General features: G+C 35.8%; 4 protein-coding genes across 4 annotated transcripts; 3 read left to right on the top strand and 1 right to left on the bottom strand.

Moving 5' to 3' along the window:
• The first annotated feature begins 3,567 nt into the window (after positions 1 to 3,567).
• LOC110794388 (pollen-specific leucine-rich repeat extensin-like protein 4) lies at positions 3,568 to 6,135 on the top strand. Its single transcript, XM_021999358.2, has one exon. The coding sequence runs from the start codon at positions 3,609 to 3,611 to the stop codon at positions 5,958 to 5,960; it is 2,352 nt and encodes a 783-aa protein (XP_021855050.1). The 5' UTR covers positions 3,568 to 3,608; the 3' UTR covers positions 5,961 to 6,135.
• A 2,276-nt stretch (positions 6,136 to 8,411) lies between these two features.
• Positions 8,412 to 15,210, top strand: LOC110794409 (uncharacterized). Its single transcript, XM_021999389.2, has 9 exons — positions 8,412 to 8,775; positions 11,078 to 11,248; positions 11,602 to 11,699; positions 12,152 to 12,227; positions 12,314 to 12,517; positions 12,604 to 12,860; positions 13,699 to 13,789; positions 13,887 to 14,103; positions 14,741 to 15,210. The coding sequence occupies exons 1-9, from the start codon at positions 8,575 to 8,577 to the stop codon at positions 14,956 to 14,958; spliced, it is 1,533 nt and encodes a 510-aa protein (XP_021855081.2). The 5' UTR covers positions 8,412 to 8,574; the 3' UTR covers positions 14,959 to 15,210.
• A 2,598-nt stretch (positions 15,211 to 17,808) lies between these two features.
• On the bottom strand, positions 17,809 to 23,304 carry LOC110794412 (uncharacterized). Its single transcript, XM_021999391.2, has 4 exons — positions 23,158 to 23,304; positions 22,914 to 23,018; positions 20,821 to 21,059; positions 17,809 to 18,038 (listed from the first exon to the last, which is right to left on the bottom strand). The coding sequence occupies exons 2-3, from the start codon at positions 22,961 to 22,963 to the stop codon at positions 20,831 to 20,833; spliced, it is 279 nt and encodes a 92-aa protein (XP_021855083.1). The 5' UTR covers positions 22,964 to 23,018; positions 23,158 to 23,304; the 3' UTR covers positions 17,809 to 18,038; positions 20,821 to 20,830.
• LOC110794410 (protein DMR6-LIKE OXYGENASE 2) lies at positions 18,263 to 20,516 on the top strand. Its single transcript, XM_021999390.2, has 2 exons — positions 18,263 to 19,270; positions 19,861 to 20,516. Exons 1-2 carry the CDS (start codon positions 18,458 to 18,460, stop codon positions 20,116 to 20,118), a joined length of 1,071 nt encoding a protein of 356 aa, XP_021855082.1. The 5' UTR covers positions 18,263 to 18,457; the 3' UTR covers positions 20,119 to 20,516.
• Positions 23,305 to 25,738: the final 2,434 nt, after the last annotated feature.

Raw genomic sequence — 25,738 nt, forward strand, 5'->3', positions numbered from 1 at the left:
GGATTGAAGATCGGATTTAATAATTCAAGATCCAAAGACCTGACCGATTAAGCTTGGACCGGATTCGGACCCGGACCGAACCGAAAAAATCGGTCCAAAACCCGGAGCGGACCGGTTGTAGACCTATTTCTCTGTATTTTTTATTTTTTCTAAAAATTATGGTGAAAAATAAAAAATATGTATAAAAATCCAATTGTTTAAGGCCTTTTTTGGAAGCTAAAATAAAATATATCACAATATAGTAATATTTACAACATATTAAAGGAGAGAATTAAATTTTTAAATAGTTTATTTTATAATTTATTAAGGAAAAATCGGTCCAGTCCACAATCGGGTTTTGGACCGAACCAGACCGGACCGAAGACCGAAAATTGATATTTCTCGGCCCGAAGACCGAACCGATTGCCTTCGGTCCGGTCCATTTTTTCGGTCCTGGCATTTTTGCACACCCCTAATCCAGCGCATAGCTTAGTTGATGAAAAGCAACAGAGCGATGTTAAGAAATGTGTATCTATGATTTAGCTATTTGTTAATTGTTCAATGGAGACACATGATGTGACTAATTACCTCATCCACGATGCTCAAATTGTTGGGCGGTAGAGGTCCAGAGGACGAGATTTCACCCTTTTTATTACCCGGTAAATCTATAAAATTGAGTTTACTATCAATTATAATGTCGTTGTTATTTAATGTGGGTTAATGTATCTATACATATCATATTACCATATCGAGTCAATTTTTAACGATTGGTGAGCCTTATAATTTTAAAGGTTGGATTGTAAGGGTGGTGTATTTGTGTGAGGAGTACGACATTTGGGTCGTGCAATGTCGTTAGTGTTAGGGAAGTGCGTAGTCTAAGTGTGTGACCAAGGTTAAGGTGTTGTGTGCTTGAATTGAGGTTAGGCTTGTGGCTCTCCGTATTACATACTACCTCCGTTTCAAAAAGATCTTTACAGTTACTATTTGCACGAACTCCAATGCAATATTTAACTACTAATATATTTTGATGTATATAATGGTGAGAATTTACGGTCAAAGTTTTTATACTTTGGACACATTTTTCTAAGCGTAAAGAACTTTTTGAAACGGAGGTAGTACGACGCTACGGGGTGAATGAAGTTGTCTTCTTAAAATCATAGTTAAATTTTTTAAATTTTTGTTTTTAAAAAAAACATTGTAAAAGGTGAATAGGATTCATAAGAAGCTTAAGTGAGACATTGGCTTGTTTGACGATTGGTTGTTGGTTGTTGGTTGTTGGTTGTTGATTGTCGATTGCTAGCAGATTCACTTAATTGGTTTGACACCTGTTTGTACTATTTTTTTAGTTGTTTGACTTTTGTTTGTTATAAAACATGTTTGATAAAAGTTTATTTGCTTCTAGTACTCTCTCCCATAACTTAAACAAAAAAAATTGATTTGATCAATCAATGTTTTAGTTTAGTCTTGTTAAAAAATGTCGGTTTAATGGAATAGTAGTTAAGACTAAGTGTATGTAAACGATAGGTCACACATATGAATTTTCATTACCCCATTTGCAATTTGTATTGCCCCTATATCTCATTTGTAACCAAAGAATATTATAGAAAATCACCTCTGATCCATGTCAAATCTTAAACATTTAAAATACTTGGTTAATATAAAATTTAAAATTTACGACAACTCCATACCAAGATTTTAATAGGAGTCTAAAGGTGGAAATGGGTTGGCCACTACATAACATGATCCAACACAAAAAAGTATGACATAACACGTGCACGGAAAATTCACGACTTGACATGGGGTATGAAGCCGTGGTCTATGCTTGATCCACATTAAAAATAATAATTAAAAAAAAAACACAGGACAAGGCCCAATGGGAAAAATAGGTTACATTAAGTGAAATCATGTTTAGTGTCTTAGACCATTAGATATGTAAGCAAGATATGAGGGTTTGGGAACCCACTGGTTTGGCTTGGCAAGGCATATTCAGGCCGACAACAATATTTCTTTCTTTTTTTTGACGTGCACAACAATCTTTATAGAATTATATACCGATTTTTTTGTAAATCAACTAAATAATATTCTTTAAGTACTTTTTTTTTTTAAAAAAAAGGTATGTTTAACTTACCTTATAAAAAAAAATTCAACCAACGTTTTGGTCTAATGGAAAGGTTTTTACTTTTCAACCACAAGGCTAGTGTTTAATTCCTCTAATTAAAGGCACTTTGGGGAGAGTTTTCCCTTACCGTTTCCCTACTCTCAAAGTATATAGCTCGTTCACCTGTGTGCTTGACCTAGTAGGACCTTCATCTTACCTTGTCAAAAAAGGTACTTACTCGGAGTACTAACTAGTAACTACTAATTAGTCATACGGGATACTAAAGTCTCTCTCAGAAACATTTACCTCTACTACTGGTCCAAATCTCTTCACCCGTCAGTAGAATTTTATTTGGATGTTAACTAACTTAGTTGGTTAAAGTCACGAGGAATGATAAGTTTGATGCCATGACATTGATCGAATCTCGTTTACATCACTTGCCCTTCAATTTATGACTCTTTCTATACTTAAAAGAGAAAAAAACATTAGCACAAAACTGAAACACCATATTATCTCTAGAATCACGAAGGCTTCATGAATCATGAGCTTGTTTTATCCCTTATCTATTACTTTATACTAAAACAAACATCATGAATGACACATGTCACTTCCTGATGTAATTTTTTCCCTCCACAAATGTATTTCCTAAAATATATCTACTTCATTTTAATTTTTTACAAATGTTAAAAAGAATATTGGATTACAGAATATCACAATAATAGATACCACATAATAATACTTTGCTCAATATTATTTTGGAAATATTTTAATCAAATCGTTATATCAATAATTTAAATGTATTAACTCAATATTTTGATTAAATTAGCATATTAATGAAGCATATAAAATATGAAGTATGTAATACGTAGGAGGACGAAATTTCATATTAGACGATTAAACGAGTATGTTCAAGATTTATTAAATATGTATCATCTTTAGGGGGAAAAGATTTTATAAAAAACATGGTCCAATACTGATTTTACAATATTCGTACGTGCACGAGTTATAATCTAATAAAATATAAATATTGAGTGTAATTTTGATTATTATCAACTACCAAGCTACATAATGTTTTTTTAACAAAATTATGTTTTTACCAAAAAGAATATATCAATGGCCGGATGTCCTAAAATGAAATATAAAACGGTGAGGTAAAAAAAAAAAAGAGGTCATTGTTATATGCGCATAAATAAATGACTACTCCATAAGTCATTCATAATAATAATAATTGTAGTATTATGTACGGGGAGTAATTAATTAAAAAAAAAAGGAATTTATAAGAATATCAACCATAAGATAATTTATTTATTTACCTTTTGACGGGAGACCATAAGATAATAGTTAAATTTAGTAAATTTGAACTCATCTAACATTAGCTATTTGCCTCAAAATTTAAGGAGTATGAGAGAATTAACATAGTTTGCGGCAAGAAAATTTGTAATTATTGGGTTGTCTTTAAACAATAACCAGTTTATCTACCTCCACATTAACATCATTTAACTTCCAAGGTTACATTGCCTAATTGCCATCAATGGGGAAGATTAATCCTTCCATAGTTCGGCCTTTAGGCTGTTGTTTATCCCTCCTCATAGTATCATCCTTATTATCTTCTACCACTTTAGCATTATCTGACGCCGAAGTCTCATTCGTTGCTCATACTCAACTACAAACTTTTAACGAAAATGGGCACGATTTGCCCGACGGTTATGATCTAAAAGTAAATGTAGCCTTCAACTTCCCAAATTCGAGGCTCCGTAAAGCCTACATTGCCCTCCAAGCATGGAAATCGGCAATTTATTCGGACCCAAATGGCGCGACAAAAAATTGGGTTGGTCCGAATGTTTGTGACTACAAGGGCATATTTTGTTCCCAGGCCCTCGATGATGAGAAGTTAACCGTGGTTTCTGGCATAGACTTGAATCACGAAGACATCGCGGGTTATCTCCCCGTAGAGTTAGGCCTCCTTACGGACCTGGCCCTTATCCACATTAACTCTAACCGATTTTGTGGGATTATTCCCAAGAGCTTCTCCAAACTTTCACTCCTTTACGAGCTTGATGTTAGTAACAACCGTTTTGTAGGAGTTTTTCCACAAGTCGTGCTCGAGTTAAAGACACTCACATATCTTGATCTTCGATTCAATAACTTCGAGGGGTGTTTGCCTCCAGAGGTCTTCAACAGGCCATTTGACGCGTTGTTACTCAACGACAATAGGTTCCATTGTCCTATCCCGGACACTATTGGTAACGCAACGACATCTCTTATAGTATTGGCAAACAACAAGTTCACCGGATGTATCCCCAAAACTATAGGCAACATAGCAGGTAAAGTGAATCAAATTGTTTTCCGGGGAAACAAGTTAAGTGGTTGTATGCCATCCGAGTTGGGGAAGCTTCATAACGTGACCGTTCTAGATTTATCTAAGAATGAGTTCGTTGGTTCTATTCCTAAATGTTTCTCTAGCCTTGTAAATTTGGAATCCTTAGATTTGTCGGGCAACAAATTCACTGGATTGGTTGGTGATGATATTTGTCAGTTGCCATTATTGGAACAATTCTTTTTCTCTAGTAACTATTTTAACGGCGAGGGCAAGAGCTGTGATTTGTTTTTAAGGAAGAATATCTATTATGACGACAAGAAGAATTGTTTGTCGGGTAAACATAATCAAAGATCGCCAAAAGAATGTTTCCCGGTGGTGTCACACACAATTGACTGTGAAAATTTTAATTGTGGGGGGCAACCATCTAAGCCTACTCCAAGCATAGCACATGGAGACGATGGAGAGACGCCTAAGTCACCTACACCAGAACACAATGAACCACACCCTCAAGTACCAACTCCTGCTCCGGAACAAGATGATCATGGAAGATCACCTGTTAGACCATCTACACCACCACCAGTACCTGCCCCAACACCAGATGATCACAAAAGAATGCCAGTTAGACCATCAACACCTACACCAGAAATTATTCATCAAGAGTCTCCACCTCCTACTCCAGTGTACTCACCACCTCCAACACCCGTAAATCCACCTCCACCACAAGTTTACTCGCCACCTCCAACACCGGTAAATCCACCTCCACCACGGATTTACTCGCCACCTCCAACACCCGTAAATCCACCTCCACCACAAGTTTACTCGCCACCTCCAACACCGGTAAATCCACCTCCACCACGTGTTTACTCACCACCTCCAACACCATTACAATCTCCTCCACCCCCAGTTTACTCACCACCTCCAACACCAATATATTCCCCCCCTCCTCCAGTTTATTCACCACCTCCACCTCCCGTTCATTCCCCTCCACCACCAGTTCACTCCCCTCCACCCCCAGTCCACTCTCCTCCACCACCCACACCATCTCCACCACCACCATCCCCTGTTTATCCTCCACCACCTCCATCCCCTGTCTATTCTCCACCACCACCACCACCCGTTCATTCTCCTCCACCTCCCGTCCATTCCCCTCCACCACCTGTCCACTCACCTCCACCTCCATCCCCTGTTTACTCTCCCCCACCGCCTCCAGTACAATCACCACCACCACCGGCTCCCAAGCCTTCACCTCCCCCACCAGCTCCAAAGCCGTCACCTCCCCCACCAGTGTTCTCTCCTCCACCATCTCCTAAGCCTTCACCTCCACCACCAGCTCCAAAGCCATCACCTCCCCCACCAGTGTTCTCCCCGCCACCATCTCCTAGGCTTTCACCCCCACCTCCTGTTTTCTCTCCTCCACCACCTGTTCGATCGCCGCCTCCACCTGTACATTCCCCACCACCACCAGTTCCATCTCCATCTCCACCACCTCCTGATGTTAATCTACCACCATTCATGGGTTTCCAATACTCATCACCGCCACCACCCATGTTCCCTGGGTATTAATTAGTGTTCATTATCAAAAATTAAGACATTATTTTTCATCAGATTCTTACATTGCAATTAATCTTTTCTTGTACTTGTTAAAGAGGAAAAAATGTTTATAACCTTGTACGGAGTATTATTAATGTTTAAATCTTGTATTTCCGGTTAACCTTTTTAACAACAATTGAGTATTGACGTGTATGTCGTGAACATGATTTTGCTCATTTATTGAGTAAATGAGTGGTACATAAACAAGTGCGTATATGCGTATATGGTTAATGTTAATTTATGGCTAAATTATGTAATGAATTAATTAAAAACTTACTTTGGAGAAAATTATGGCCAGAATATTAATAAATTGATATTTTAAACACGAAATGCATGATTTACATGTCTTACTGCTACTACTACTATTATACAGAGTATTAAATATACAAATGAACTAAGAAGAATGTTATGTGTTCAATTGTCACTTTTAAACGCAAAATGCATGATTTACGAGTAATATTCAATACTACTACTATTATACAGAGTATTAAATATACAAATGAACTAAGAAGAATGTTATGTGTTCAATTGTCACTTTTAAACGCAAAATGCATGATTTACGAGTAATATTCAATACTACTACTCCGTAGAACATCTCGTATAATCAGATGAACTAGCTAAAGAAAGAAGAGCGGTTTCAGCAATAATGTTTAAAGATGTCAAAATGCCTAAAATATGCCACATTTCAAAAACTAATTCCCAAATTAACTAATTCCCAAATCTACCATCCACGTCAACATTGTCATAAAGTTTTTTCACATTTCAGCGATAATTTGTCAATTAAATTGACGATGTTATAAGGAAAGATCGCCAATTCAATTGACAATTTTGCCGGACAACATCTCCAATTCAATTGACGATTTTGCCCTTTTTTGTTTGAAATTATGTTTCACGATTATGCATATGGAAGAATTGAAAAGAGTAATGTACTAAAACCAATAACAAGTGACACATCACCATTTGAATTGGAGATTTACTAGTCAGATCGCTTGTTCAGTCGGTGATGTAGCGCTGACTCGTAAAAAAAATGACTTGTTTTGTTGATGATGTGGAATATGGCGTATTTTGGAAATTTGTCACATCTCTTAGTAATATTGACGAAAATCGCTCAAAAAAGAATGTTCAATTGTCAGACACATTTTCTTTACTTTTTTTTTTTGTTATTATTTATTTATTTTTGCAGAAGGAAAAATCACACATAACACTGATATCTTTTTCTAGCTTGTACAACTAGACAATGAGCTCTAGCAACTCGCACCCTTGGAACTTTAGAAATACAAAAATAATCTAGTTTGTTAACAACATTCACAACATCATGTATTAAAGAGCGTGAGAATCAAGGGCTGACCTAGTGGTTGAAGGCTCTCCTTCCACCCTTGTGATAGAAGCTCAATTCTCACGCTTTGCAAGAGGGATCCCCGCATTTCCTTCGTCTTTGAAGGGAGGCTTCATCTTCTTACCTTTTTTTAAAAACCATGTAATTTCTCCATTTCATAAATGTCGCACCATCTTGTTTTTTACATTATTCACACTACACCTTTGGTCATCTTTTATAATTTATAACTATATAATCATGAGAATTTTTTTAAATCCGTATCGATATATATATTTCTAAATATTAACTTTTTATAACTTTTATTTATACATAATTCGAGATATTTAACAGTCAAAAAATGTTTTAGAAATCTAAAATCAATATGGTGTAATATTCTAAGGAATGAAGAAATATTAAAGATCGTATTTGCGTCTTTGCTTCATTCGGACTTGAATTGCGGTTCAATTCGCTGCAACTTGTATGGATTTCAGTGATGGATAAAAATGCAAACGCTGTCGTTTAGCACTTGACACATAAATTTGGGTACTCCCTCTATCCCCTAATACTCGGACCATTTTGACTTTTTGCATTATTCACATAATTCACTTTGACACTATTTTATTTCTTTTATATAAAAACAAATGTTAGTACTTCTTCCGTTCCACAATAGATGCATCGTTTCTCATTTGCACGTACGCCAACACGCTTATTTAAACATTAATATCTCTAAATATGTATAAGTAAAAATTATAAAATGTTGATATTTGGAATCCTTGTATTAATACGAATTTAACAAAATCTCACTTCACTATGTTTTTTCTTACACAACATCGAAATAATGATTGTCAAAGTTGATTGATGAATAGTGTGCAAATGAGAAACAATGCATCTATTGTGAAACAGATGAAGTATATTATATTATATTATATTGTTGAATTCATCTTAATATATATTTTCAAAATATTAATATTTTTATAATATATAGTTAAAGATATTGGTGGTAAAAGTTGTGCATTGACAAACGTGTCAAATCAAAACGGTGCGAGTATTAAAGGACGGAGAGAGTATATCCGTATATGAGAGTGTGCAAAGCACGTGAGGGGTATTGTCTGAAAAAAACGCAACCTCCTCAATCTAACCACCAACGAAAGCAGATCTCAGGACCTTTTTCACGTTGATGGCGAAGTAGGAGAAGACATCAAATATACTAGAAATTCCGAGTTCATTTCCTGATATTTTAATTGAGACACCGCCAAATTTGGTTTCTAGTTAATGGAGGAAGGTAGTAACACCAAGTCGTCATTGGAGGAGGAGAGAGAAAATGAGGCGGATGTAACTGCGCAACAAACCAAAAAAGACGACGTAGACGTCGGAGGTGGTGGCGGATGGGGAGGGTGGGGTTTCTCACCGTTTTCGTACCTTTCAGATCTTCAGAAAGCCGCCACGCTTGCCGCCGAGGAGATCTCCCGCAGTGTACTTTCTCTCTCTTTTTCTCTCTTCATTTGTTGTTGATTGATTTCGTTATTATTGCATTTTGACCTAATCGTGATGAAATTGGAAACATTGAATTTCGAAAATGGAGATTCCAGTATTAGGAAATTCGTTCTTACTGTTTGATATCGTGAAGGTTAGGTTCAGGAATTGTTATTGTGAAAAACTTAATTGTGTAGCTATAACTATTTATTTAAATGTTGAATTTGTATGCTATAAAATTTGGTCCAAAATGTTCATTTTCGCAATCCGTAACACCAATGTTGTTCATTTAGAGTTTGTAGTCGATGTAATGTGTGTGAAATGCGATGAAAGAGTAGCTAGGTTTATTTACTTCAACGTTGTTCATGAAGATTGTCTAATATTATGGAAAGTTAGATAAGTTCAGAGTGTTGGATTTGTAAGATGATAAGCTCTTTATTTACTTCAACATTGTTCATGAAGATTGTCTAATATTATGGAAAGTTAAATAAGTTCAGAGTGTTGGATTTGTAAGATGATAAGCTCTTTATTTACTTCAACATTGTTCATGAAGATTGTCTAATATTATGGAAAGTTAGATAAGTTCAGAGTGTTGGATTTGTAAGATGATAAGCTCTTTAGTAAGCGAGGTGTTATTGGTTCGTGAAGGATTTTGATTTTGTGCATAAGTTCAGAGTGTTGGATTTGTAAGATGATAAGCTCTTTACTAAGTGAGGTGTTATTGGTTCTTGAAGGATTTTGATTTTGTGCATAAGTTCAGAGTGTTGGATTTGTAAGTTGATAAGCTCTTTACTGAGTGAGCTATTATTGGTTTGTGAAGGATTTTGATTTTGTGCATAAGTTCGGAGTGTTGGATTTGTAAGATGATAAGCTCTTTACTGAGTGAGATGTTATTGGTTCATGAAGGATTTTGATTTTGTGCACAATCCTTCTATATTCGACTTAACATGTACAGCCTCCTCTAAACCAAATTTTTGGTTGTATAAATAAAATGGAGAACTCTGAGGAGAAATGACAGGCGCTCTTTGGGATGATGCTTGAATATTCTAATTAATTAAAGGCCAAAGGTGTCCACTTCGTCTTTGGCAAATTTTTTCTTTTCTTTTCATTATATCTATGCGTCCTTAAGTCCTTCAATTTTGACTTGTTTTCCATTGACCATTATCTGTCATTACCTCCGTAACTTCTACTTATAATAAATCAGTGTTTCCAGTAAACTGTAGTAACGTGAAGTGAGTGTGCCCCATGCAATAGACTAAGGGGGACTTAGTTTGTGAATCAGTAAAAAAGAGGAGAATCTAAATTTGGAGTCTTATACCTAGTGGCTAGTGGTGTGCTAGGTTGAGTGTCTACATTTTTGAAATGTGCTAGATCAACAATTCAACTTATTTAAAACAGAAATCAAAGGAAGACTAAACAGAGTTCAGTTGATAACAGTGGAAGTACAAAGAGCTAAATTTATCAAGCTTTAGAGTGTCCGGACTCACTCCAAAGAGCTAAGCAGAAAACTAAGATAACAATTTGAAATTATCCATGCCCTTCTCTCTGCTACTTCCCCTTTCTTTTTGTCTAATCTTTTCTGATTCTTTCTTTACTCTCTAAACCAATTATCTTCCTCTTCAAGCTACTCTCAACAACCAATTATGTAATGCCTACGCTACCGCTTTCCATTTGTCTAGTCTATGACATACTACCTTTAGAAATTAAATACACGAGGCGCCACTGTCTTTAGAAAAGTTAGAGGAGTACGCATATAACGACGTTGCAGGATTGTCTACATCAGTTAACTGGGATGTTACTACCTTTAGAAATGTTAAAGGAGTACGGATGTAAAAGTGAGGGTTCCTTCAATGGAATCAGTCCTTTAGTTTGGTTTGTGTGCCAGTGTGTGTCTTGGGTGTATCCTTTTTCTAAGGAGCACTTGCAAATTCTTATACAACCTTCCCGAAGAATGCTGGTGAAAGTATTGTATTTTGTCCTTTATATGATAGCGTTCTTCACAAGTCACAATCAGGTGCTTACTAGCATGACTTTGTGGGAGACATTGTTTTATTTAGTACCTCTTCGGATTATGCTCGGAGTCTTGGACTATTTTTTCTTGTAAGATGTACGACCCGAGTCTGGTGTCTGTATCCACCTAATTTTCAGAGGAGTATTTTCCTTCTAATTTCTTCTTTTTCCAGTAATAAAAAGTTTATCTCCGTAAAAGAAAGTAATAGAAAACACTCCTTGTTTTCTTTTTTCTTTTGAATCTTGATCATGATTTCTTATTAACTGAATTATTATTTGTTCCTGAATGCAGGCTGCTGAGAGCTTTGGTAACGTACAAGATGTTGCTGAAGATGAACCTTCTAAAGCGGAGGATGACGCTAAAGATTCTGTCACAGAAGGGGAAGATGGACAAGAGAAGGAAAAGTTGATGTCTGCTCTGGATAAGTTGGAGAAGGCTAGTGAAGACACATTTCTTAGCCAGGTAAGTCATAGGAAGGATATTATATGAAATGACTCAATTTTATCACCCCCCTTATGTAAAGCCTATATAGAATATTTATGTTGAAATCTCTAGTGTCTAGAGAATTGTAAGATTGCTATCATTTGGCATGACAATATCTTTACGCGTCCTCTTTTCTCACAATTCGATGCATACATCTAATAAACATTTTCCATTTTCACCTTATTGTCATTTGTCACCATCCATATTTTCCCACATGTCAATCTATATGTATATTCTTATACATTCTTTTTCTAATATCTTGTCTATGTTCTCAGACTTCTGACTACATTTTTTACACAATTTAGTTAGTTAGTTGCTTCTTATCTTGGCAGGGTTTGAAGGTGATAGATGGTTCAGTGGAAAACTTTGCATCAGGAGCTTGGAAGGCACTAGGAAGTGCATTCAAAGGCGGTTCCAACCTTATGCAAAAGTAAGTTTGAATCTAAGACTGCAAGATTTTACATAGATATGGTCTCTTGCTGTTCGTGGAAGATTTCGTAATATGTTGAGAATTTACAAAATTCTTTTAGGATATCAAAAAATTTGCTAAATAAATATACTGTTATCTTTGTTCTAGAATGTACGGGGGGAGTAGAACTTTTGAGAAAAATTGTACATTCTAGAAATATTTCACTTTTGTTTGCTGAAAATCTGAGCATGATGAGTTAAAGTCTGCTTAATTGTTTAGATTTACATTTCAGAAGTTCTTTGAATTTTGGATCTAGGAGAGAGCATTTTCTGCCTGTTGCTGTGATTAAATACAGCATCTGTCAATGAAAAAGCCTTGTGCGCTTCTCGAGCTGATGTTTTCTGCTTCCCTTTGTTCTTGAAGATGAATTAAATTTACTACAAAAATTAATTATGAGATTTCTTGTTCTACAGGCTCGAGCATTCTGCCGTTAGTATAGCTGATTCCGTTCAACATGATGCAAGTTCTATTGCTCCATCTCTTCTAGAGGTCTGGATTCCTTGCCCAGTTATGTCTTTGACATCCTCCTTTTTTATCTATAAGGAATATAAAGTTAAGTGTTAATTTTTTGTCAGACTGGAAAAGCTTTTACTTTCAAGGGGATGCAAGTTCTTGAAAACGTGGGTAAGGAGACTATGGATTTGCTGATCTCTGAGACTGGTTTTGAAGTTGATAAGAAGTCTGATGGAGTCGATCATCAAAGTTACGACAACCAGCTTTATGAGGAAATGACATTTGATCGTTGTTTTTACATATATGGAGGCCCTGAGCAGTTGGAGGTTTGTTTTCTTGCAAAAAGAAATTGCATCCGGTTAGATGATTTATTAGTCGCCTAATGGCTAATGAACTTTTACATGCGTTGTAGGAATTGGAGGCGTTGTCAAGTCATTATGCCTTACTTTTTAACAGAAGAAAAGTGAAGTTGTCATCAGAGGAGAAATCATTGTACGAAGGAAAGGTGAAACAAGTTCAACAAATTCTTGATTTAAAGACTGAAACTGATATAACAACCGTGCACTCAGACAAAGGAAAGAAAATAGAAACTAGGGCTGGAGGAAGTGACTCAGAACTTAAGAACTTACATGATTCAAGTCTCAGTAAGGCTGCTGACTTGGCTGTGGGGTAAGCATTAGCTATCCTTCCTTTTCCCAAATTAAAAATATTTACTTGGTAAGTTATGTAGACAACATTTGTTTGGATACTGTTGTATGCTCGTTTCTTGAATCCGACTCCTAATAGCTTATAACCAAACACAATAATAAAAGACACAAGTGTTTTGAGGAAATTTAGATTTCCTCCAAAATAACACAATAACCCCTCGATTGATGATTCCTCTCACCAATGTATTTTTCCCTCTTATTTTCTAGCTAGGCCTAAACCCTCTTTTATAGGCTAAACTAGAAACCCACGTCTACTAGAATTATATTTGTTCCCCAAGTCTAAATAATTCTAGAGATTGTCACATACCAAAATATATCTAGTTTTTTAATTACAATTCTAATTAAACTAAGAAACAAATAATATAGGAAGCCGACGTACGTAAATCGCCAAGACAAAGAATTTACTTTGAGTTGCCTTATTTCCCTACAATATGCTCCACGTAGTTTAGGATTCTTAACAAGGAAGTCAACTCTAAATTCAATTCTTGTTGTAGCTACCTTGTCCGGTGTTTTGGCATGTTCCCAAATCGAGCTCCGACTCCAACCTCCGATACGAGTCTTTGTCAGTTTAATTCCTAACACTATGCTTATTTGTGCTTGTGGGATGCGTTTTGATGACGTCCACACTGCAGAAAAAAAATGGTGTCTTGTGATTTGAGGGGTGTCATTATGCTTTGTTCTTTTTAGTCTTTCTATACTGCCATTATTCCAGAGACATGAATGGTATTACCATTATTTATATATTTTTTTTGGATGATATTCGTTAAACCTGATCTCTCCCCTGTTCCCTGTGTTTTTAGGTTTACAAGTGCACTATCTGGGGTAAGTGCTAATGACATTATTCAAAGGACTACTGGCAGACTGGAATCTTTGCACTCTGAAGGGGTCCATGTAAGCGTGTTACTTTACATTTTTTTTTTAATATATAAATCTTTTAGTATTCCAGTAGTTATTAGATTAGGTATTTACTTCATATCGAATCTTGCAGAGGTTGTCAGAGATTTGCTGTTTTGCTGTGTCCCAATTATTGTTGTTGGGGAAATCCATGATATCTGTTGCAAACAAGAATCAGGAGGAAAATGTAGATGAGAATATGATTAAAATTGATTGGCCGGAGGATTCTCTTGAAAAAGCTAAAATTATCAGATCCAAGGCTCAGTCGATCACCGAGAGCATGGAAGCTGTTTCCAATAGCTTCATTACCGGTAATTTCTTCCTAGCATGTAAACATTTTGATTGATTGGTGTTTAATGCAAAATGTTGGTTGCATACTTGTCGCCACCCCTGAGTCCTCAACAGCTTTTACTGTCTGAACTCGTAATGCAATTATCCCATAAATTTGATACAAGGCGAAAAAGGTCATAGTGTAGCTTGCTATGGTGTATCCTTTTTGGATGCTTGCAGGTTTTAGCAACACGTCTTTGGAACTCTCATATAGATTTTTCGAAATTATCCTAAATTGTGAGATGACATACATAGGCTCCGTTCTATTAGACTTATTTTGACTGAACTTATATTATCTGAACTTATCTGAACTTAATTGAACTTATCTGAACTTATTTTATCTGAAAAAAAACTTATTTGTGTGTGAAAATGTCTGAAAAAAACTTATTTTTGTTGAACTTATCTTTTCTGAAATAAGTCAAAATAAGTCGAACAGAACAAAGCCATAATATTGAAGGTTATAACTTGTCACGGTTTTGATGTTTTCTTATTTCACAACTCACAACACTAACCATTTTTATTTGTAACATAATCAATTATGTTGATGATTCCTAGCAAGTTTGGGTAACTTGGTGATTTGGGTTTTTGTGCTCATAAAATTGCTCCTCACACTTTCAGGTATATCTGATGTGACTGAAGCTTACCTAGCTGCCATGAAAGTTGTTTCAACAACTGATTCTCATGAAACTCCTCCAGAAATGTCAATTCAAGACAAAGCCAATGCATTTTCAGAACATCTTCGCGCAGATCAGAGTATTGCCGTGGATAAATTTCAGGACGGCCTTCAATACTTGTGCTTTGTTACCGTGTCCACTTCCATGCCCCCCGCTCTCTGAAAAAGCGGGATATCATTTGTAAATACTTAACTAGAACTCTTCCAAATTGTTCAATGGAAAGTACCATGTCCAAGTCATTGAGACATCTTGTGCTACTTTTTGATTGCACTAGAATTAGGGGTCAGTGGCGTAGAAATACAGAATTCAGAATTAGATTTGTTTCGTACTTCGTATATGTTACCATATGTAATGCTATTTTATGATTGAAGTTTCTTTGGAAGTTCAAAAATGGGATAAAATCTTGGTTGAGAATTGTTGGTTGAGATGTTACATCCAGGGAAATTAGCCCCAGAAGCAAAGTGTTTCTTCACATTTTAGTTTTTGACAATGATCCCACCATGTGTCATGGTTTCTAATCAGCGAGTAAGACTTTGAAGCACTTATCATGCATTAAGGTTGAAATTTAGTTTGAGATAAACGTCTTTTTTATGAAAAATCAATATGAATAAATGTTTCCCGTACACACTAATTGAACACAAATAAAGAGTAAGAGAGATATCGGTAAAGTTTATGATTCGAGTTCGGATGGTATTATGACTATGTTTGGGGAAAGACCTGATCAAAAGCCGGACCGGTAACAACAAGTATTATGCACATCATGTCGCTCTGGGCTATACTTTGGGTCCAAATCTTCTATCTCGGGCCAAATAACGTGCTTTTGACCATTAACCGTGCCCGTTTTATAACTAAAAATATAGTTTCGAGTTGTTCAAAATCCACCCAAAAATTTTAAAATCTTGTATGAGACAGGTTTGCGATAATTGGCCGTGAGGAAGATCACATTCTGAATTATTTAAGAGCTTAGGGCTAACCTTTTAACTTCTTGCATTAAGTTACTGTGAGATCGTTTCACCCAACGCTTACTCTTTGTTATGAATATTAGACCCTCATAATTTTTTATTTTTTTTTTACCATTGGTGACTTGATTTTCTTGAATGTGATAAAATACCTTAAAAATATGACTGAGTTGGTAAGAAAGTAATAACATCAACTTGTTGAGGGAATATAAATACAAGATCCAGAGATGATGTTTGAAAGAAGTAATTCACGAAGTTAAACACACTTATGTCTGGGAATAGGAATTATCACAACTTTCGAATAATTCGAACAAGGTAGTACTAATTACAGCTATAATTATTCATTCCCCACAAAAACAAAAGTTAGAACTATTGATTGGAATCCTAATCAGAAAAACATTCTTTGTTACATGTGTTATATTGTAAAGTTATACGTAGTACCATTGGAGGATACATAAATGGTCTCAAACGATTAAGGAAAACAGAAAACACTCTCATATAGGCGTAGTACCACTCAAGTTGCTTGGACACCTCCGACCCTTGGTATTGTGAAAATTAAATTTGATGGGTCAATTTGTAACAATTCTGGAACAGCCGGTGTAGTAATTAGAGACCACCTAGGAAATAATATTGTTAGTCGAACCTACAATCTTGGAAACTCTTCTCCACTTCTTGATGAAGCAACAACTCTTCGTAATAGTCTTCTTTTAGCCATCGAAAAAAAATATACGACATATTTTCATTGAGGGTGATAATTTATTAATCATAAATCATAAACATTTTGTAGGGAAAAACTCAATGCCCGTGGAAGATACAGGTATTAATGATATGATATCAAGCAGCTTTTGAATAATTTTGATAGTATTTCTTCTTGCCACATTTATAGGGACGTCAATAGCGCAGCAGATTACGTTGCTGCTTTAGGTCATCGCATACAAACGCACCAAGAAATTGACCCATACGTAGATAATAAATTTTCTTATTTTTTTTTATCTTTAGACAAGTTAGGATATAGTCTTGAGATAAGACTATCCTAACTTTTGTTGTATCTTTTTTTCTTTTTTTCTTTAAAAAAAAAAAAGTGTATAAGAAGTCCGGTCAAGTGGTAATGTGGTACTTCGTATAGTTATTGTGATCTGATTCTCGAGATCAACCTTTTTATAATCCCTATTAGGCAAGAAGAAAGATCTTACTGAACCAATACCTAGGGCTCGACTCAACCTTGTGACCTCTAAGTCAGACGGTGATTTCTACATCTACTCCACCAACTTGTGCCGGTCTCTAGAGACCAACCTATCAGCCCAATCCCACATAGATAATGTTACATACTCCCTCCATATTTAATTAAAAGATACACTTTGTCCGGCACATAATTTTAGGATAATGAGTTGAATTTATTAAGATAAGAGGAAAGTAGCGTAGTAGGTGAATTATTTATTGTAGTAAAAGATGATGTGAGTAAGTATAAAGATCACAAAGAAGGAGATAAATAATAATATAATTGAAAATTGGAAACATGATAGCCAAAAACGGAAAGTGAATCCTTTAATTAAATATGTCTATTTATAGAAAGTATATCCTATAATTAAATACGATTGAAGTACTTTGTATATGTTAAAACAAATGGATTCATATAGTAAGCCTTTCCTAATGCATATTACATGCACCCGAGTGTACGGTACACCCTCTCACATTTTCTCCTTACATGTGAGGAGAAAATGTGATAAGAACCACCAAGTAAGGAGAAAATGTAATAGGGACCACCAAGTAAGGAGAAAATGTAATAGGGACCACCAAAGGGCACAAAAATACCATTCGATGCACGGTGAACCCAGATGCACCTAATAATTTTCAAGTCTTTCCCCCCTCGAAATAACTTTTATCCTTAAAAAACCTATGAGTCCCTACATATGTTTAAAATCGTTCAAATATGCCAAGGTGAGTGGATTTCATAGTCCAATCACTATGAGCAAAATCTATTATCAAGCCATACCACAACTTAAGAATCATTAAAAAGGTGTAGTGAACAGCCGCCAAAGAACAAACCTCAGAATCCATCTTAAACAGATCACATTTGAATTATTTTGTAAAACTATATTCAAAGCATTCCAAGTTGCTAAGAGTGCTGCAAGAAACAGTCAAAACTGATTTTGTCACACCAAAAGTTGATTTTATCACATTATGTACTGTACTCATATAGAGATGTGCCAGTATCACTAATGTGGTGTTCCAAAATCAATTTCTAGAAACATCACATGCCCAAACGAGAGAGACCGGAAGAACCTGGAAAAAAATAACATAGTTCTTAGATGCAACAATAAATTTTCACATTTATCATAATAATTTTTTTAAAAAAATATACATTCAACGAGACGAATCTAGCAAGATCTCACCTGACTATGTTTTTACTAAAACATAAGTCGCCTAAAATAAAGAAAGCAGAGTGTGTAATAGCGTAAAAATCAAAGTGTTACGTATAGGAATCAAAGAAATAACTTTTGAGTTTATGCTTTACATGTGTCAAGCATGAACCTATCCTGATACTTGAAAAGAGAAAAAAAAAACAAATTATCATGGCAATTGGCAACTGCCCTTGCCTGAATGTCATAGATATAGATGCTCTTAAATTCCAGAATTTTCCATAATTATAAAGCATGAACCAACCCATTTCATACTCAACTATCTATATTTGAACTTACAGAATGGGAGAAATTGATCCTGCATTCATTCAACCCATTGAGCATAGGCCTAAACCCATTATAACAGAAGCTGAAGGAATTCCAATCATCGATCTTTCTTCTATTACCTCAAATGATCATTTCTGTAACAAAACTGATCATGGCAACATTAACGACACTGCTAATCTTGTAGCTCAGATAGGCAATGCTTGTGAAAAATGGGGATTCTTTCAAGTGATCAACCATGGTGTACCACTAGAAAAGCTCGAGAAAATCGAGCTTACAGCTAGGAAGTTCTTCGCACTACCTCAAGAAGAGAAGCGGAAGGTGGGTCGAGATGAAGCAAATCCAATGGGGTATAATGACTCTGAGCATACAAGGAATGTTAAAGATTGGAAACAAGTTTTTGATTTTACTGCAAAAGATCCCTCTTTTATTCCTGTTGATCCTGATGATCTTCAACCCAAGGAGCTGATTAACTGCTGGCCACAGTCTCTTCCTGAGTTCAGGGAGGAAGGCCAAGAATATGCAAGGGAAGTGGAAAAACTCGCGTTTAAGCTGCTGAAGCTAATAGCCTTGAGCTTAGGACTGACAGCAGATAGGCTGAACTGCTATTTCAAGGAACATGCGAGTTTTGTGAGGCTTAATTACTACCCGTCCTGCCCTTCTCCTCAACTTGTTCTAGGTGTTACTCGACATAAGGATGCAGGTGCCTTGACAATTCTGGCACAGGATGATGTTGGTGGTTTACAAGTCCGGCGAAAGTCAGATGGTGAATGGGTCAGTGTCACACCCAACCCTGGTGCTTTTACCGTGAACGTGGGTGATATCATTCAGGTAATGCTTTTACCGTCAACTAACTAATAATTAAACTAAGGCTTTGTTTGGTTGATTGTAAAACATTTTCAGTGTAAAGTGATTTTCATGGAAAACAATTTACAACGGGAAACACAATTTCAAAATTAGTTTTCCGTTATTTGGTTCCATGTAAGAAAAAATGATGAAACGAAAGCAAAATGAAAGGTATATTAAGGAGGTGGTCAGAGGAGTGTACAAGAGAGATAAGAAAAGGGAGGAAGGAAAACAGTTTTCCCTTCATTTTGAAGGGAAAATGGTTTTCCATCATTGGGAGAGCAATTTTACTCCTAGGGAAAATGGTTTTACACTCCTTAGCAAACCAAACAATGTAAACTTGAAAATAGAGGAAAACAGTTTTATAGGAAAATGTTTTACACCCTACCAAACGGAGCCTAAGTAGAAAAGAACCATGAATGCTGCTTGGGTTGAAGAATCATCAGGAATCAGGATCAACCAAAGCATCATTTTTAGCTTATTTTGGGTTCTGATATAATCTTGGAGTTTTCTGCCTTGTGCATCTAAATTTCATATTTTGGTGACAAAATCTGTTGTGCAAGTATGTTTTGCAGGTTTGGAGCAATGAAAAATATGAGAGTGTGGAGCACAGGGTAATGGTAAACTCAGACAAGGAACGGCTATCTATTCCATTCTTCTTCTACCCAGCACACTACGTCATGGTCAAGCCCTTAGAAGAGATGATTGATGACCAAAATCCCCCCAAATACACAGAATATAATTGGGGACTTTATTTCGCCACCAAGAGGAAAAGTAATTTTAAGAAGCTCCATGTTGAGAACCTCCAGATATCTCACTTCAAAATAGTTTGACTTATACACTATTACGACAATTATATCTGGGCGGAAAGGCCAGAGTATTGAAGTAATTTATACTCCGTATATCCTATATATAGAATAAAAAGTCTTGTGAGTCTGTGACCCTTTGTTGATTCATTTCATTTGTTCGCTCTTTTGGTTTTGAGCCAAGTACCTATAACATCAAAGGCAAAGTCTTATGTAATGCGATCTTACAAGAACTTTGCAAGATGAAGTGGTTCTTCTTAGGGATGGCTCCTAAGTCCTTAACATTTCTGGGGGATGATATTAAAAGTCTCCCTATAAGTCTATAACTAAAGTCCTCTACTTTTAATAGAACTTTTTTAATAGAACTTAGTACTACCTCCATCCAAATTTTGTTGACATGATTAATGAGGTTTGTCAATTCTACTTGCTGCTCACTATTTTGAAGATCTGTTTTGCAACCTTTAATACTTGACAACGTTTATATAACCATCCGAAAATATCATTTATTCTGAACTGGACTCAGCAAAGCAGGTACAAGCATAACCTACATGAGGTATAGCCGCATAGTAGGGTTGCTCATTAATTTTTGTTCAAAAAATCTACAGTACATTATTGTAATTCACTTGAAAGGAAGACTATCACTGTGCTAAAAGAAACAAGGTAGAAGACACATATTTAATCTTTTTTCTAACACAAGAAATTTTCAGTCTGTTCAAGATAGCAATTTACCATATACGTTTCATTCTGTTAAAACAACATCAGTGGATTCAGTTGCAGAATTTTGTGCTTCCAACAGCTGCGCTTGACGCTCTGCATGTTCTCTTTCACAAGCACTAATCCCCATTATAATGTCCAGCATGGTGCCTGTTGTTCCGAAAAAAACGAGTGGTGCAAGAGATTTCCTCTTTATTCCAACAGGAATCGCTACCAAAGCACCCAATACCGAGAAAACCCACGTTCCCATGGCACTGTAAAGACAACATCACTGATGAGTATTACATTTCAACAGCAGACATACATTGTTTGGTGAAGATATAAAAAGTAGGAACAACAAACACCTCAACTAGAAATAAGCACGCACTTCCTGATTAAAGCGAAAGCCAATAACCTGGTTTATTTGAAATTCTCATGAATTGTCAATAACTTAAAAGCTATTTTCATCATAGCTCAAAACACACTGTAACACATAGATCCTATGATATTACGAGCTGGAAACATCAACCAAATCATGATCTTCTTTTGCAGCTATATCAACTTCACACCAGTCTAGATAATACAGGAAGCTATCAACAACAATCTAATGTCTGCTAGACTTTCAGTGCTTAATTAATGACAGCAAACAATCACTGACCAGTTTTAAATTTCCAGCTTGTCTATATGGTGTATAGATAGAACGGACAAGTAACGATAAATCTTAACTCCTTCCACCATAACATAGCCAACATAGATGAATCCGAATTTTACTTAAACATTATCTATTAACACCAGCAATGTCTCAGCTCCAAAATACTGTTTTGAGTTTTAACTTTTAACTTAAAGATGCCTATTCCAGGATGTGGTCAATGATACTAACTGGCTACAATTATGCTAATAATCTAACTATCTAACCTGCAGAACGCACAGAAATGATCGTCCAGCTTCAAGTTCACTCAAGTTTTTCTATTATCAGAATCCAACACCCATAATGTTCTATTTGCCTTCATCCTCTTCGTTGTACACAACTGTTTCTTAAATAATCTCCAAACTTGATCATGAGTTAGATGAAAATGTACAAAAAAATTGCACTATTTCAAGGTTTCATAGAAAATTTATCAAGCACACACAGAAACTAGCAACAAGCTCAGTCGCCCATTAACTAAAATGAAGGTGCAACCCACGTACCCAGCTACATACTTTGGAAGAGAAACTAAAGGAACGGTTTCTAGCTTAACAAACCGTATTAGCGGCCCTAGAGCCATTTTTCAGCATCCCTTTCCTATCTCAAGTCTCGACCATGAAAGAAAGAGAAATAACCAACAAATAATGAAGCTAGAAACCAATAAAGTATTAAATAACTTGTACGGAAAGTGGCAACATATGATCCCTCAAAAGGTCAAAAGTCTTACGAGCATGAAGTATACAAAGCACTAACTATGTCACCCAAACATACAGCCAATTATTTCCCCCTTAACATTACCCTCGAACCCACAATTGGAAATCCAAATTCAAAAGTAATGTTGGTGAAACCAGAAACAACAAGAACCAGAGAGGTTGATCACAAGGGGTTACACAGTATTGAGTCACGGACTAACTGCCGTGAGTGCCATCTATGTTACTTAGACTTGGGTCTCTTGTGTGTTTCAAGTGTCAAGCTAGGCTATTTATCGAAACAAAACGTGTTTTGGGGCCAAAAATCCACGTGTCGAGTATCTAAAACAAGTACTTGAGGACTTGAGGTGAAATGAAAAGAGACCGACTACCAAATGCGTGCAATCAACACCATAACATTTCATTTAAGGAAGCCTAACCATGAGATAAAACACCGTAATCTAGTATAACAACTTACTGTAACATTTCATTAATTCATTGCAATCCAGAAAGCTCATTAACAAGAAATTGTAATTGAAAAATGTAGAGAACCCAAATTATGGGATTAATGTTCCCCAATAATGAGCAGAAAAATGCATAAAAATATATCAATTTCATCAATAATTAAAAAGAAAACCCATGAAATTTAGAGTGAGAAAAGGGCCAGAAATAACTTGATGGAAAGAAAAAATTGACAAACTCCAACACATTACTCTGGGTAGCATAATCAGGGGGATTGAAGGAAAGAGACGAACTTGGAAATAGAGCATTCCTCAATATGCTTTACTTCCTCTTTCCCAGCCATTTTCTCCAGCTCCTTTGTTTGTTTTGATCTGTTATTGCACCGATTTCTCAAATGTCTATTTACAAAGAAGAAATTCAATCAATCAAATGAAATGGGTAAGAGATCACATCTCAAATGGGTAGCAGAATTATAAGCATTTGAAGAAAGGGACACAAATGGAGGAGATAAAAGAAGGGGAAGAGAAGAGTACTTACTGACGATGATCAGGAATTAGCCAGGTTAGGGTTCTTGAATTCTTTCTTCGATTGGAGAGAGAGGGGTTTTGACTCTTTTGAGGAGGGAATCGGGAACCCGAACTGGTAAGGCCTGGAGTTGGACACGAAAGGATCAAAGGAGTCGCTATTGAACGGTTCGGGTTCGGGTTCGAGTTGGTTAAGTTTGGCACGACTTGACTCGTTATTTTAGTTAATTAGGGTAATTGAAATTTTAATACTTCGTACAAATTATAAGTGGAATTTTCTAAAAAAGAATTGAAATATTAAAAGATAACCACACGAGCAATAACAATAATTATAGTCATATTTGTGCAATGTTTATTAAACAAAACAAATTCAATCGTATATGCTCAAATTACTTAAAGTCGAAATAAACGTTTTTCACGTTCTGTAAAATTGGTCTAGCTACGTTGGAGCTTGATTTGGTTGATACTGAACCCTTTCAAAAGCATAAGGATTATTGAGTCTATTGAGAATAGCAAGATCTTTTGTGCCTAAAAAACCCTAATCTCATAGAAAATCATGAATATCACGATCATTTTGACATTTTGCTCTACAAAACACACTACATTACTTCTCACTTGGAATGGCAATGAGGAAGTCTTAGTTAAGAGTACTCTCACCAGTGAGGAAAAAAGTTCCTCACGAGTGAGAAACGGTGAAATTAAATTGGCTCACACACTACACCAATAGGTAAAATGAAAAATGTTCACAACCAAATCGGAAAAATCTCGCATGGCGTTCTTTAAAATGGAAATTGCTCGCCGAAATATGTGGTCCCAACTGCCATTGTTATTGTCGTCATTTGCAGAAAAAAGCAATGTCAGTTGCTGCCAAAAGGTAATGTTGCCGTTGAAAATGCTTTATTGCATTTTATTTCCAAAAAAAAGGGATAATCTCCTTCGCTGACGCAACTTTGCGTGAGGCCCAATGGGCGACGCCCATTTGTCCAAGTCTGATTGGATGGAGTATGTGGGAAATAGAAAGTGTGGTGGAGTTTAGTGAATAGTGAAAGTAAAAGTGGTGAGGAGTTTTTTTTTTTAGTTCATTGGTGGGATGAATTTGTTGTAACAAAATTTGTATGTGAGGAAAGTGATGTGGAGGAGTAAGACTGTGGTTTTTTCCCCACTAGTGAGAGTGGTCTAATAGTGTAAATCACACATTCACACCCAAACTTAGTTAATAGTGTAAATTACACATTCACGCCCTTAAATTTTTGGAATAAGATCCAATTTCTGATACCTACACAATCCTTGAAATCACACGAAATGACATTGTTAGAGTGTTATATATCTGTAATAAGATGTGTAGCGTGATATTACGTAGTATGGGGTTATTTACTTAGTTATCATATGGCATAATCTGGGTTAAGAACTGATGCATAATATATTAATATGGATGAATTCAGGATGAGTCCTGGATATTCAATTACATGTAATTGCTATATGTTACTATTTTCTATCATTTATTTGTCAAGTTTTGGGGAAGACTGAAGTATATTGCTATTATTTAATACTATTAGTGCTTCTGGATTAAGATGGAAGTTCAATTAATTAATTTTAATTTGATTATGCTGCTTTTTAATTATCAAAGTAGTCAGACATTGTAAATATGTAATAGGTTGCCTAACTCTGATCATTTTAAATTTGTAATTGTAGTAGGAGTTGAGCCTAATTTGGGTGGTGCAAGTACTGGTGATACTAGTCGCGGTGGTGAGAGTGGACAAGAAAGTAATGACTCATCTGGGAGTCGCAAAAGGAAATGGGCATCAAATGTTTGGGATCATTATAATTGCTTCGACGGCGGCGAGTTCAATGACAAACGACCAAGAGCTTATTGCAAATATTGTAACCAAGGACCTGTGTTTGCTGATTCTCATAATGGTACAACTAATTTCAAATGTCATACTGAAATTTGTCCTAAAATTGCTAGTTTTGATGTTGGTCAAATATTTTTAGACAAAGAGGCAAAAAGACCTAAAAAGTTTAATCATCTTATTTACAAAAAAAAGTTGCATTAGCTATCATTAAGCATGGTTATAGTTACTCGTTTGCTGAACATGAAGGGAATAGGGATATTCATATGTATTTGAATGATGAATGCAAGCCAATTTGTCGAAATACAGCTAGGAATCGGACTATTAAAGTTCATGTGCTAGAGAAAAAAAAGCTTAAGAGAGAATTGCAAGAGGTTCTTGGGAAGATATGTTTAACAAGTGATATGTGGACGTCTTCTGTTGGTCAAGGTTACCTTTCTTTGACAGCTCATTATGTAGATGAGAATTGGAAGTTGCAGAATAAGATACTAAACTTTTGTCATGTACCTCCTCCTCATAATGCCCAAGCTTTGCATCATAAGGTTCTTGCTCTTTTAAAGGGATGGGGAATTCATAAGAAAATATTTTCTATTACATTAGACAATGCTAGATGCAATGATAATATGCAAGATTTGTTGGCCGATAGTCTTTCTGTGTTTGGTAGATTACCTTCTGATGGTGATTACTTTCACATTCGTTGTGGTGCTCATGTATTAAACTTGATTGTTCAAGATGGATTGGGTA

This window comes from Spinacia oleracea, chromosome 4 (genome assembly GCF_020520425.1).
Source record: "Spinacia oleracea cultivar Varoflay chromosome 4, BTI_SOV_V1, whole genome shotgun sequence".
Lineage (NCBI taxonomy): Eukaryota > Viridiplantae > Streptophyta > Magnoliopsida > Caryophyllales > Amaranthaceae > Spinacia > Spinacia oleracea.